This window comes from Phyllostomus discolor, chromosome 6 (genome assembly GCF_004126475.2).
Source record: "Phyllostomus discolor isolate MPI-MPIP mPhyDis1 chromosome 6, mPhyDis1.pri.v3, whole genome shotgun sequence".
Taxonomy (NCBI): Eukaryota; Metazoa; Chordata; class Mammalia; order Chiroptera; family Phyllostomidae; genus Phyllostomus; species Phyllostomus discolor.
Genome location: NC_040908.2, coordinates 165,373,736 through 165,387,084, shown reverse-complemented (window position 1 = coordinate 165,387,084; position 13,349 = coordinate 165,373,736). Strand labels below are relative to the sequence as shown.

Sequence of the window (13,349 nt, the reverse complement as noted above, 5' to 3'; positions counted from 1 at the left end):
CTGGCCACAAGGACTCTGACTGGGAATTGATTTTTAAAAAATTTTTAAAATATTTATTTTTAGAGAGGGAGGGAGGGAGGAAGAAAGAAACATCCATGTGCAAGAGATATGTCTATCAGTTGCTTCTTGCACACCCCCCAACTGGGGACCTTCCAGGCGTGTGCCCTCACTGGAAATCAAACCATCAACCTTTTGGTCCGCAGGCCGGCGGCACTCAGTCCACTGAGCCACACCAGCCACGGCCCTGACTGTGAATTTAATAGAAACTGCATGTTGTCCATTTTCACACAGCGCAGCCCACCCAACGTGGCATACATACTGCCTGGACAGAGACTGTTGGCGCTGTGTTTGGCTCCTTTAGGTGATTTGGTGACCAGAATGCTTTTATGCTCCCTGAATCTAGGCTGTGTCTCCAGAGTTATTTTTGCAGAGGACAGTTAGCAGATCCCTTCATCTATCTAGAGCCCAGCCATCCTGATGCAATTCTGTGTTTCCCCGCCTGAGAGTAATCTAATTTGGGTACATTCTCAGATGCCGTTCCAGACTTGAGTTTCCACTCAGTGGTTCCCCCGAGCGAAAACGCCCCGGCTAATGGAGCCCTAATGCGGCCTGGGGGAAGGGAGTGGGCCCTCTGGAGCCTCAGCCTGTCCCGCTTGCTTTCTTGCAGCTCCCTCTTCCCGTTCCGGTACTTCTTCCGGAGGAGCAGCCAGTGAACCTTCCACGGACGCGGCGGTGGCCGGAGTGCGCGCTCCCGGTGGCTGTCCTCTGCCCGCCCCGACTCCCTGGGTCCTCCAGTTGGTTTGCCCTGTCCTTTCCCCCTCTCCAGTGAAAGTTTGTTTTTTCAATTTAAAATACTAGAAAAAGAATGGAACTTTCTAAAATGTTCTAGTTTGAGAATTATACTGTTCTGAGGTTCAATTTGGGTCTTTTATCTCTAGCACTTAGGATCCTAAGACAATAAATTATTTATGAACAGTTATTGACTGAGTTCAGTAAAGTAGAGTGTGAGAGAGAGCAAACTCTTCCCGCAAGATACGGGGAAGCAGCGCCTGGACCCCGCCCTGGGCGTACCTGTGGTTGCAGGGTGCTGTGGGGGCGGGGTCCGGACCGCAGGGTGGACTGGAAAGTTGGAAAGTCCCCTGCTGGGGTCAGGGAGTGGGGTCCTGCAAGACTCGCCGATCTGGGTCCTGCTGACCCTCACAAGTCATCCTCCCCAGCGCACCCAGCTTGGGGTGCGGCCTCTCAGTGGGTGAATGCTGCCCACCCGCCTGTCCCTCTGGCTTTTGGCAGCGACGCAGGTGAGTTTACCCATCACCGAGGTCGGCCCAGGGCGGGGCCCCTGGAGAAGACCAGGGCCCCCAGCTCTGGCATCTTGTAACGCAGGGCTGATCCGGGACAGACAGGTTGGGTTTGTGTCGTATTTCACAGAGGATGAAAGTAATTGTTGGGAATTTAGGGAACCTCATTGTAGCTGAGGACAAAGGAATCACTTTTTTAACTGGTAGAGGTGTTCGACATTAGAATGGACCACCTCATGGAGTAACGCACCCTCGTCAGCTCTGGTCCCCTGGCAGCTGATCTGTCTGTCATGTGCCCGGAGGTTCCCGTGATGTCGGGGTGACTGCTTGGGTCCCTGGGCGACCCCTTGTTTTGCTGCCCTCCCCGCGGGTGGGGAGAAGAGGGGGCTGCTGCGAAAGGGCCTGGGCCCTGGGGAGAGGAGGGCTGGGGGGGAGCTGCCGTCAACCAGGACTGGGGGACGAGGTGCAAGTCAAGTTTTCAGCCTTCGCCCCCCTGTCCCTGGCACGACCCGCTTCACGGAGAGCCGAAGGCGCAGCTCCAGAGCCAGGCGGCCCGAGAGCATCCTGACATGCACTAGCTTACAGCGAAGCCGCGGCTAAGTCGCGCTCTCTCTGGTTCTTATTTTCTCATTTGGAAAACAAGTAGGATCTGTTGGGCTCTCCAGTGGCTTCCAGTGCCAGCAGCCTGTGCGGCTGGCTCTGCCCTTCCGAGCAGCTGGGTGAGCCAGCGGCCCCGGGCGTGGGCCAGGTCACCACCCCCTCTTCTGGTTTCCACCCCGCCTCAGCCCTGCATCTACCGTTCACCAGGGGATCTTTGTCCAGCTTGCCACGTTCTTGTCCCGAGTCTCATTTAGCACCACACACGGCCAGCAGAATTGGGTTCCCACCCGGCCCTGACAGTAACTGGCTGCGTGACCTTTAGTAACATTCCACCTGTAACCGGAGCCGGAGCCGGAGTAAACCGTGGGATTTGCTGGGATCAACAGCTTCAGGCCCTTCCAGGAGTCGGGCCCCTGTTGTTCCAGGGACTGCGGTGGGGGCGGGGGGCACCCACTTCGTAGCTGACCCCAGATGAGAAGCCTTCCACTTGACAGTGCACGTGCAGCCCTAACGTGGACTTAGAAGCCCCCTGTCCCTCCAGCTCTGCCACCGAGCACATCTCGGGAGACGGCTTCTGGTGTCGCCCCACGTGTGCGCACAAACCTCCCCCACACCCCCTCCTCTGCTGTGGGGTGAGGAGGCAGGCGGGGCTGAGTTCAGTAGTTTTACGGTTGGGGGATGAGGCCCCCAATATGAGGCTGTCTTGCCCAAGGCCACCCAGCAAAGAGAATGCAGGTGGCCACAACTGGGCCCAGTCCTGGCCCCTGTTCCTCCACCTGCGTACAAGCCGCCCCTCCCCCCCAGCAGCTCCCAGGCTTGTCTCCACACCTCACTTCCCCCGCCCTGGGCCTCGGGCAGCTTTTGGACAGAGGGGAAGCAGAACGCAGCAGGAGCCACCCTCCTCCTAGGACCACACCCCAGCCAGGGGCAGGGTCTCCCAGGTGGGATTGCTCCTCCAGGCCTCTGGCCAGGCGGTAGCCTGAAAGCCGATCTCCGAGAGGGCGTGCCTTCCCAATGCCGGCAAATAAAAATCTGGAGAACCAGCACTGGCCAGAGACTACCAGCAGGCACAGGAGCTGCCCAGCAACCCATTCGGTTCCCGGGCCTTGGAAGTGGTAAGCCCCCGGGACAGAAGCAGCCCTGCGAAGGCCTGGGGTCCTGCAGGCCCAGATGGGCAGGTGGAGGGAGGCAGATGTTTGCGCCCCATGTGGTGGCAGAAATGCAAGGGGACATCACCCCAGTGGGCTGACACACAAGTCACATCCAGAGACAGTGGCTCACACTGACACCCACCTAGAGAGACACAGGCAGACACCCTCAGCCCAAGGCAGGTGCAGGGAAGACAGCCCCACTCACAGGCCCGCCTCACCCCAGCCAGGCAGCCCAGCCCAGCCCCGCCCGTTCACCTGGACGCAGGCGGCCTTTAAAGAGCTCCCCAGCACCCCTGCACACCCACCTGCAGACACCTGTCTGCCCGCTGTGTTTCAGGTGCCCATGGCGTCCCCCCGAACCCTGCTCTCCTGCCTGCTGTTCCTGGTGATCGCTGAAGGCTGGGGTCAGCGGGCGGCCGTCCCTGGCTGCCACTTGCACCGTGAGTAACCCTGGGCTCGGAGAGCCGGGTGGGAGCAAAGAGCTGATGGGCCGGGTGGAGGGGCGGGCAGCCCCCGTGACGCCCCGCACTGAGGGCTTGGGCCGCAGGGGCTGGGCGAGTCTTCGCAGAGGCACTATCTACCACTTGCCTGTCTCCGTCTAGCCTTCAATGTGACAGTGCGAAGTGACCGCCAGGGCACCTGCCAGGGCTCCCACGTGGCACAGGCCTGTGTGGGCCACTGCGAGTCCAGCGCCTTCCCTTCCCGGTACTCCGTGCTGGTGGCCAGCGGCTATCGACACAACGTCACCTCCGTCTCTCGGTGCTGCACCATCAGCGGCCTGAGGAAGGTGAGGGTGCCCGGCCCCGCGGTGGCTCCCCGAGGGCTGGGGGCGGCAGGGGGGGCGGGGGTCTAAAGCGGTCCCCTGAGGAAGGGGACTGGAACGTGGATCCCTCTCCCCCACAGGTGAAGGTGCAGCTGCAGTGTGGGGGGGCCCGGAGGGAGGAGCTGGAGATCTTCACGGCCAGGGCCTGCCAGTGTGACATGTGTCGCCTCTCACGCTTCTAGCCCACCCCTGCCCGCCCTCTCCCTCCGCTTGGTCAGAGGGACCGAGTTGGAGGACTCCCATCTGTCCTCAGCCTCATTGGGGACGGCAGCTTCCACCCTCGTAAGGTTCCGTGACTGTCACCTCCTGAAAAGAGGGGCACTTCGCCCTGGCTGGCGTAGTTCAGTGGATTGAGCGCAGGCTTCGAACCAAAGCATCGCAGTTCGATTCCCAGTCAGGGCACATGCCTGGGTTGCAGGCCACGGCCCCCAGCAACCACACATTGATGTTTCTCTCTCTCCCTCCCTCCCCTCTCTAAAAATAAATAAATAAAATACTAAAAAAAAGAAGGGGGGCGCTTCTGCCTCTTCCCTGCCTCTGCCTGGCCTCCCAAGCAGCCTTCGGCCATTTCACTTTCCTCCTGGCCCCCACCCCTTAATAAACAAGCAGTCCTCGAGTTTCTGTCTTTATTAAGTCTACCCCCAGCCAGGGGAAGGGGACAGACCACAGTAACAGTGACCCCACCTTGCCTCAGGACATGGGGAATCTCTTCTGCCTGTGCCCTCACCCCTCCCCCTGCCCAATAAATAAAAAGGGGACAAGAAAGTACAGGGCGAGGGAGGGGAGGGGAGGAGGGCGCCCCAGGCCCAGGACGGCGTCTGTGTTGGGGGTGAGCAGGGGAGAATAAATAGACCGTGGAGCCCGTGGTGGGGTGCGGAGGGGCCTCGCGCTGGCACGAGGCGGCAGGGAGGAGGAGCTGAGTCCCACTGCCCTCGGCGGGAGCAGGGGCTGGGCACCTGCCTGTAGTCTAGGGCCCAGCTCCTCGGGGCAGGGAGGTCCCTGACGGCCGCTTCCGGTCAAGCGTGCCCTGGTCAAGTCCTGCCTCAAGGGCCTGAGAGTCCTGCTGCCAGGACCTCCAGCTCCTCTCCGCCTCCCCCACAGTGGAAGCTGCCCGCTCCGGGCCAGGCAGGGAGCCCTCCGAGCCCAGTCTGGCGGGGCCAGGGGTAGGTGTGTGTCTGTCTGGGCCCCCGGGCAGGAGAGGGGACGGAGGGACTGATAGCTCCAGGTTGGGTGCCTCCCCTTCCGTAGGATCTCTAGCTCTGACCCCCACCGGCGGCCACCTGGGGTGTAAGGCGCTGGAGGGGGGCCTCTTTGGCCCCCTGGGTCCCCTGTAACCGGCGCAGCCGTAGCTCCTCCAGGCCTTGCCACAGCTCCTGCCGCTCGCGGGCCTTCTGCTGCTCCCTGGGAAGAGAGGGTGAGGCAGCTGCCCTGACTGCGGCCGAGACTCCCCTGCCACCGCCTCAGCTGCACAGGGGGCTGGACGGGGACCTTCCACTCCCGGCAGACGTCACTGAGGACAGGCTGGCTGGTCATGGAGCGGACGGGCGAGCCTGGCCCTGAGCGGCAGGAGACCCTAGGAGGCCAAAGCTCCGCACCTGGAAGAGGCACCTGGGAGGGTGCCTGGATGATGCAGTGGGGAGGCAGGCGGGAGTGGGCCACACGTTCCAGGGACGTAGGGAGGGACTTTAAGGATCTGATCAGATCAGTGCGGGGTCATCCTCCCGGCTCCCTCCAACCGTGAGAAGGCTGTTCCTTCCTCCCTGTCTCCCCTCCCTCCTCGGCCAGGCCTCCAGCACTCACTGCTGCTTCTCCAGCTTGTAGGAGGCCGTGAGCTCGTCAAACAGCTTCCCGTTCATCTCCATGAAGGTCTTGAGCACATTGTAGATCAGAGATACGATGGTTCTTGGCGGGTCAAGGGAGATGGGTGAGGCGGTGACATCAACTTCGGTTTGGCCCCACCTCCCTCTCCAGGGCTCTGCCCATCCCCGTGGTGCCCCGAACGCAGCGTGCAGTGCAGCCGCACGCACACACCAGCACGGCCCTCTGCCTGCCCCTCCCGCGCCTTCCCTCGTTCCCTCTAGCTAGGAGTGACCCTGGGTCTGGACCGGCGGGCCCTGGACCCAGCTTCCGTGGGCCAGGGCACGACGGCCTGGGCACTCACTGATTCCAGTGCTCCTTGGAGACTTGGTAGAGGGTCCCGAACACAGCAGGCAGCACAGTGTGGCAGTTGTCCTCAATGAGGCTCAGGATATACTCGTTGTTCCAGAAGTACAGAGCCCGCTCTGCAACCTGGGGCAGCGAGACGGCAGAGTGGGCGCCCAGCAGGGCCTCCCCTGTGTGTGCAAGGGCTGGTGTCCACCCCCACCCTGAGCCCAGGGCACCCTGCCCTCCACACACCCCTCCTCGGGCTTGTCTGCCCCGCTGGAGGGAGCAACGTGGCAGGGAAGCAGGAACACTGGATGTGGGGTCCAGTGCTCAGGGTTGAATCCTAGGTCCACTACACATGGGCCACGTGACCTTGGGCAAAGCTGTCAACCTCTTGGCCTTGGTTTTCTCATCTACAAAATGGGGCTAATAATACCTACACCCCCCTGGCCCCTGGACTGTAGTAAGAATCGAATAAGGTGCATTAAACTGAAGTACCAGAGTCACTGTGAGGGAGAACGGACTTCCACCAGAGGGTGTGGCTCATGAGAATGGGAGCGCGTCTGTACCCATGCATGGAGGAACACTAGTTCCAGCCTCGTGACATGGGGACCGGGCTGGGCCCTGAAGTGGGACTAATGAAACCGAAGGCCACCGACGAGAGCAGAGAAGCGGTGACAGCCCACGCGGAGTGCGTCATTACACTGCAGTTCACCACCTACATCTACACCGCCCTCTGGGGGGGTTGCTGCCGGCTCACGTTACGGACGGGGGGTGGGGGGGAAGCCCAATCACGCCCAGAGTGGCACAGCGAGCGGCCTGAGGCCCCTCGGCCAGGGGGAGGCTCCACCCAGGGCCTCCTCACTCTGAGTCCAGTGTCTGCCCATCACCAGGTTCAAGGAGGGTCCAGAGGGTGGAGGGAGCTGTGTTAGGTCAACTGGCCAACCTTCCTCGTCCGTGCCCCGGCTCCCACCCTCACCGGTCTCCACCCCATACCTGGAAATGGGGGCTGGACACACAGCGAGCCACCTGCTTGAAGAGGGGCTCCTGGATCTTCACGAACTGGGAGGGCTCGATGACGTCAAGAATCTCTTCCATCTCCCCCAGGAACATCACCTGCAGGTGGGGGTTGGGGGGGTGGGGGGAGGACATGGGTCAGCGGCTCCATCTCCCGGCCACACGCCCAACCGCCCTCCGGGAGCTCAGCCCTCCCAGCCTCCCCCTGGTGCTGGGCCAGCCCCGTCCGCATACCTCCTTCTGGGTGCAGGTTTTCGGCCAGTACTTGAGCAGCCCCCGGATCACCTGTGGGGGCAGAGGCAGAGAGGGGTCAGACCTGCAGGGACAGACACTCGCCTCCCCCACCCAGGTACTCACATGCTCTGTCAAGGTGGCATCCTTCTCCAGGAACTGCACCACACAGTATGCCAGCTGAGGGGGGGGGTGGGGGCAGAGGGAGGAGAAGACTGGGGTCAGGAGACGACGGGGACTGGGCGCCAGACACTCGCTCACTTCCCGTGACCACGCTCATTCACCAAGCACTTCCCGACAGCCTGGGACGCCCCAGGCGCCCCGCTTGGTGTGGGGGGGGGGGACACAGTGGGGATCCTACAGGGCTAACGTTCGGCAAACCAGTCCTCATAAATGTTACAGAAGGTTCCGTGATCGAAATCTGTATCTCAGTCTACGGGAACCTAGAAGCTAGGGACTTGGATCCCGCCCAGGGCACAGGGCAGGGAGGGAGGGGCTGGGCAGGCTTCACAGAGCTGGTGCCTGGCAACCTTTGAGGGTCATGGCAATGCTCTGAGGTCGACGGAATAGAATCAGTGAAGACGAAGAAGGTGAGAGGGGATCCCCCGAAACTGGTGACGTCGTGTGGCTGAAGCCTGGGTGTCAGCTTGACCCAGGCGGCTGCTCTGACGGTCAGCGCCAGGCCTGGGCCTCACCTGCGCGTGAAAGACGGAGAGCGACTTCACGGAGTGCAGGGGAATCAGGACCCGGACCAGAAACTGCTTGTGCTCGGTCTTCAGGGGCAGCGCAAAGCCGTTGATGATGCTGAGGAGGGGGCAGGAGAGAGGAGGAGGGCTCAGACCACCGGGCCCCAACCCTCCCACCCAGGATGCCAATGCTCTGGCCGAGGCCCGGGGAGAGTCACCTTCCTAAGATCTCCAGCAGCTCCGCCACACCGTTGAAGTGCTCGAATTCGTAGATGAACCTGCGAGAGGAAGAGAAGGGTGCGGAGGGCTCAGAGAGAGACCGGGGCAGGCCCAGGCCCTCCCAGCCATCCTGGGTGGCCCCCCAACCCTGGCCGAGGAGCCGACTCACTCCCAGCCCAGAGGCCGTGCTCCCTGCCCGATACCCGAAAGCAGGCCCCATTGAGAGCCACCCCCACCCCAGAATCGCCCTCCTTGGCCCAGCCACGGGGGCCACTCTGAGCCCCAGCTCACACCTCTCTCCTAGGAAGCCTTCCAACTCATCCCTCCCCCCAGACTCTAGCCCCCTTTCACCTGGTCCCCACCCAGTCAGCAGACACCTCGCCTGGCCCCTCCCCGCTTCATGCCCGTCAACGGAAAGGACAGAAGACACTTAGAGTGTCTGCTCTGAGCCATGTTCTTCTCTAAGGCATCCTGCGAGGCGGGGCTTACTAGACCCACCACACAGAGGGAGAACTCGAGGCTCAGCGGTTCAATGAAACTCGCCCCAAAGTTCGTGAGCCGGGGCTCTCAGGGGCTCCGAGCCCCTGAAGGACAGGGGTCAGGGCTCAGCCGCTCTGCAGCTAGTAACGACCAGAGCAAACATTTCGGAGTCCCGGGCTCGGTCCGGGTGCCTCACTCGGCGCGTCCGAGGAGTCGCCTCGTGTCATCTTGATGAATGTCCCTGAGGTAGCTCTCGCGCCCATTTTAGAGATGAGGAGACGAGGCGGGAGCTTAAACAATTTGCCCAAGAGCACCCAGATATTTGAACCCAACCCAGATACAGCCCAGAGCCAGTCCCAACTGCAAGGCTGTGCCGGCACTGGTGCTCAACACACATTTGCAGAAAGGATCTTCCTGTAGGTCCTTCCGGTTGAGCATAATAGGGGCAAAAGGTTTAGGTCCTAGCCCCCCCTGGACAGACTTAGTCCCTGCAAACCTCTACTTCTTTATCTGTAAAATGGAAATAAGCATCTTTCCTCTGCTGACCTCACCGGCTTTGAATGATCACTATCAAGTAATACGTTGCAAGAAGGAACTCGGAAAACCAGAGTCCCAGCCTGGCAGCCTGTGCCTCAGTCTCCCCCACAGCTCCGCCCCTTCCTCTCCAGGCCTCAGCGGGGCAGGTGGCGGGCACCTACCGCAGGAAGATGTGGCTGCACTGTTTGCGGATGTAGGCCCGGAGCCCCAGGAACTTGCCGTAGACCCGGTGCAGGATCGTCTTGAGGTACTCCCGCTCCCGGGGGTCCTCGCTATCAAATAGCTCCAGGAGCTGTGGGCCCCAGGGTCAAGGGTCAGGAGAGAGACCACGCCCAGGTGGCTCCCATGCTATCCCCATGCCCCTCAGGGAGCCTGCCCCTGCCCCATGGCACCGCCCGGCCTGGGCTCCCCACTTCACCATCAGGACAAACTTTTGATCCACGTATCTCTTGGCCACAGAGGGCTGGAAGTCCGGGCTCTCCAAGAAACGCAGGAAAAACTCATACACCAGCTGGGGGCGGGGATAGGCAAAAAGGTGAGTTCAGGAACAGACGCCCCCACTCGCCCTGCCCTGTGGCCCTCCTCGTCCTCTGTCCTTGGGTCTTTTTGGAAACCCCGATCCCTGCCTTCCCCAGCCCTCGTACCTGCAGATGCGGCCACGACGGCTCAAGGTTGGGCTCGTCCTCTTCAGGGTCAAATTCAGGGTTCTCGCTGGGTGGCAGAGTCCGGAAGATGTTCACTGAGATCTGCGGGACAGAGGCGGGTTCTTTAAGGAAGAGCCCTCCAAGGCAGAAGCCAGGGGGTCCCTCGTCCAAAATTCTCATGGGGCCCATCACCGGCCCCAGCGAGCAAGTCACTCCTTGGCAATCACTGCCTGAGGACAGACTTCACGGAAGCCCCGGGCCAGGGGCTGGGGACCCAACGATGGACAAGCCACATCCTTGCCCTCTGTGGGGTGCAGTCCAGTGGGGAGGACGAGACAGAGAGTAGTAAGGTCTGCAGGGATTCTAGCCATCAAAGGGGAGGTTTCTAGCTTGGGCATTGAGACAAGCTTCACGGAAGAAGCAGCCCCTGAGCCAGACACGGTGATGAGGGCCTTGGAGCAGGGGTGCGAGGCCGGGGAGGGGGTACACACAGAGCCTGGGGAGAGGATAAGCAAAAGCATAGGGTTGGACAGGCCCCCCAGGGGCGCTGAGGGACCCACACTGGCCCCGGCCCGGCGCCCTGGAGGACAGTGCGGAAGGAAGATGTGGGACTCGGGGCCAGGCAGGAGGGTATCGGGTTTATTCTCCACACGGGAGCCCACGGGCAGACCAGTCGCGGTCCTGGGCCGCCCCCAACCCTGCCTAGAGGCTGAGGCTGGGCGGCGGGGGCTCACCATGCGGATGATGTCTGGGTAGACAGGCTCGATGAGGACCCCCCGCGTGCTGCCCACGCACTCCACCAGCTCGTTGAGCGCCGCCCGCTTCACCTCCTTCCCCTTCAGGTCAGCCACGCAGTCCAGGAAGTCGAACATCACCCCGCACTGGGCCAGCTTCCGGCTCAGCAGCTCGTGCAGCTCGGAGGCCGGCACATCTGGGAAGCGGGGAGGGGCTGAGCCTGGGCGCACCCCGTGATTCTTAGGGCAGCCTCCCCTGCCCAGACCCCATTCCTTCCGGGAGCAAGTGACTCCCGTCCCACCCTCCGTTCCTGGCGGGTAAAGGAGCTTCGTCTCTCCCTCCTAACTCAGGCTCAGAGGCGTGATGGTCCCATTTGAAAGCAAGGTGACAGACCCTGAGTACCTGGGCTTTCCACAGGTGCCCCCAAACAACGACCACCTCCCTCTCATAGGTGGTGGTCTGTTCCAAGAGCCAGAAGTGGGGTGGGGGGGGTCAGAGCTGAGGCTCTCTAGGGTGCCCGGGCACAGCCAGTCTGGCCCTGTGTCCCAGAGGCAGGGAGACGACACGGTGCTCCCAGGGAGCCACAGGAAACACCTGTTCCAGGACCCTGCCAGCACCTGGGGTGCTAGTGGCCTCCTGGAACCCAGGCTGTGGGCCCCACCCTTGGCCCTGGTCTGCCCCCCAGGGTGGCTCCACCTCCAGAGGCCCCACCTCCAAGAATGACAGGCCAGTCGGACCATGCGTCAGCAGAGAGGGCTGGGGGCGGGGGTCAGCTCGGACGGCGGAGTCCCTTGCCTGGAAGGGGCTACCCAAACTCCCTCTGACGGCGCCTGCCAGCTGCCTCTCCCTGCCCCCTGCAGCTGGGCCCGAGGTGCCCTGGCAGCGGCAGCCGGGCTCACCTTTGAGTAGGGGCAGCGGGGTGAGCTCCTGCTGGTTGCTCTGATAGCGGAACTGAGAAGAGCTATGGGAGCGCCGGGGCCGGGCCCTGCGGAGGGAGCGGCGGGAGAAGCCGTCCACCTTGTCCGGTGGGGGCACCGGCGAGAGCCCCGGGGAGGAGGGGCTGGTAGGGGTACTCGCAGGGGGCAGCTTCGTCTCCATGACAGCCAGGCAGTGGTCAAGCCTTCAGAGACCCTGGGGTTCCCGCTCCCGCTCCCGATGGCCCTGGAGGATGCTGAGTGCAGGTTGGCTGACTAACTTGGGCCCATCCTGGAGGGGGGGGCACAACCACAGTCCTGGGCGCCCCCCCCCAGGGCCTTCGGCAACTGCCCAGTCCTGGGGGGCAGGCAGGGTAGAGAGGAGGATGGCTCAGGCCTCAAGTCCTTTCTGGGGGTCACGACGAGTCCAGTCGGGGTTCCCACCCTGACTCTTTGAAAGTGAAGTCAGGGCAGAGAGGTCAGAAAGGAAGAGAGAGAGAGAGAGAGAGAGCGCCTGTCAGTTTTTCCAGGAAAGCCAGCGTGTGGGAGAGCGCTCTTTTCCCTCCTGCTTTGCCCAGACCCCAAAGAGAGGTGCAGCCCCTTCCGCGGAACCCTCCCTTTGCTCGGACTGAATGGCCCAGCTCCAAACAACCCCTCTCAGAACAGAGCCTATCTCCCAAGGCAGCCCCTACCGAGATGGGGAACCCCGTTCCTCATCGGGGGCCCCTAACAGAGTGGGACCCCGCTGCTGCCCCGCGGATCCCGGCAACCGCAGACTTCCCCAAGAATGGGGATCCCATCCCTATGTCATCTCCCTCCTAGGACCCAGCACCCTCCCCCACCTCAGCCTCTCCTTCCTCACCCCCCAAATCTCATCTGTCTCCCTGTGGGGGGACACTCACTTCTCAGAAGCCCAGACGTTGGGCCCCAGACCCCAGGGGCTGCTGGCGGAGAGGGGGCGGCCGTTCAGAGCTTCTGCATAGCGGTTCCGCTCTGGGTGCTGGGCGGCGGCGCTCCTGGGTTCCCTCTCGGACTCTGGGGGGGTCAGAGCATGCCCCCCAGCTCAGCGCCGGGTCGGGGCGCGGGCGCTCGGTGGGCGGGGGGCTGGCTCGGGCAGCGCGCGGACCTCTCTGCAAGTCGCGGGACCCGACCCGGCGCAGCGCGTCGCCGCGGGAGCCCCGGTCTGTGCGCACCGGCACCCGCCGCCCAGCTGCTCAGGATGACATCAAGTCACCTCCCCCTCCAGGCCCGCACCTCCCCGCGGGCAGGGGGCGGGGTGGGGGGGCTGCGTCAGGAAGCTCCCGGGGCCGCTGGGAGATGTAGTCTCCGCACCGCTTAAAGGGGGGGGGCGGGGTGCCAGACCAAAGGGGTAGCCCCGGTGAACACCCAGGGACGAGGACGAAGCAGAGCGGGATGAGGTTCGAATGGTGCTGGGCCCCTAGGTTCTTGGAAGGGAGGCCGCATAGGGAGAGAGGAGGGCTCGGGAGGTTGCACCAGGAAGCTAGGCGTGATGACAGGACAGTGACAGAGGCCCGATACTATGTCAGGCCCCAAGATTTGGCCTTCTCCATCTGTGCCCCAGCCGTTCCATCCCATGCGAACCCCACCCTCATCCCAGAACCGCCAGACACTTCACAATCTCCTTGGAAACCGGCACTGGGCTGGTTAATAGTGTTTGGCGAGCCAGTGCCTGCTGGGAGGGGTGTGGCACGCAGGAGGCTGCTGGGAAATGCAGTCCATCCTCAGGCCTGCAGTCCCCCTCCCATTCCTTGCTGTCTAAGGTGACATCATGGGTTGGGGTTTAAAGGGCCAGCCTTGGGTGCCAAAGCATCAGAGCTGGAGGTGCTCCCTGGCACTGCCACTGCCCCC

General features: G+C 62.6%; 2 protein-coding genes across 3 annotated transcripts; one reads left to right on the top strand and one right to left on the bottom strand.

Annotated features, from left to right (window-relative positions):
* Positions 1 to 2,749: 2,749 nt before the first annotated feature.
* Positions 2,750 to 4,194, top strand: GPHA2 (glycoprotein hormone subunit alpha 2). Of its 2 annotated transcripts, XM_036027598.1 has the most exons (4): positions 2,750 to 3,013; positions 3,387 to 3,489; positions 3,652 to 3,836; positions 3,953 to 4,194. In XM_036027598.1, exons 2-4 carry the CDS (start codon positions 3,393 to 3,395, stop codon positions 4,052 to 4,054), a joined length of 384 nt encoding a protein of 127 aa, XP_035883491.1. In that variant the 5' UTR covers positions 2,750 to 3,013; positions 3,387 to 3,392; the 3' UTR covers positions 4,055 to 4,194. The 2 variants fall into 2 exon arrangements, with proteins under 2 accessions (XP_035883491.1, XP_028370892.2); XM_028515091.2 differs by lacking the exon at positions 2,750 to 3,013 and having other exon boundaries at positions 3,030 to 3,489.
* Positions 4,195 to 4,484: 290 nt separating this feature from the next.
* On the bottom strand, positions 4,485 to 12,735 carry PPP2R5B (protein phosphatase 2 regulatory subunit B'beta). Its single transcript, XM_028517058.2, has 14 exons — positions 12,383 to 12,735; positions 11,466 to 11,931; positions 10,566 to 10,762; positions 9,832 to 9,933; positions 9,606 to 9,698; positions 9,349 to 9,479; positions 8,170 to 8,229; positions 7,961 to 8,069; positions 7,392 to 7,445; positions 7,269 to 7,319; positions 7,014 to 7,133; positions 6,034 to 6,161; positions 5,673 to 5,774; positions 4,485 to 5,273 (listed from the first exon to the last, which is right to left on the bottom strand). The coding sequence occupies exons 2-14, from the start codon at positions 11,662 to 11,664 to the stop codon at positions 5,126 to 5,128; spliced, it is 1,494 nt and encodes a 497-aa protein (XP_028372859.1). The 5' UTR covers positions 11,665 to 11,931; positions 12,383 to 12,735; the 3' UTR covers positions 4,485 to 5,125.
* Positions 12,736 to 13,349: the final 614 nt, after the last annotated feature.

What these genes read in the sequence shown, in the direction of transcription:
- GPHA2 (XM_028515091.2), top strand. Translation starts at nt 3,069, where the DNA reads ATGGGCAGGTGGAGGGAGGCAGATGTTTGCGCCCCATGTGGTGGCAGA. An exon ending in CCCTGGCTGCCACTTGCACC is followed by an intron (nt 3,490 to 3,651) that starts GTGAGTAACCCT and finishes GTCTCCGTCTAG; the next exon opens with CCTTCAATGTGACAGTGCGA. An exon ending in CCATCAGCGGCCTGAGGAAG is followed by an intron (nt 3,837 to 3,952) that starts GTGAGGGTGCCC and finishes TCTCCCCCACAG; the next exon opens with GTGAAGGTGCAGCTGCAGTG.
- PPP2R5B (XM_028517058.2), bottom strand. Translation starts at nt 11,664, where the DNA reads ATGGAGACGAAGCTGCCCCCTGCGAGTACCCCTACCAGCCCCTCCTCC. An exon ending in ATGCCACCTTGACAGAGCAT is followed by an intron (nt 7,320 to 7,391) that starts GTGAGTACCTGG and finishes CTGCCCCCACAG; the next exon opens with GTGATCCGGGGGCTGCTCAA. An exon ending in TGTCCAGCCCCCATTTCCAG is followed by an intron (nt 6,162 to 7,013) that starts GTATGGGGTGGA and finishes TCGCTGCCCCAG; the next exon opens with GTTGCAGAGCGGGCTCTGTA.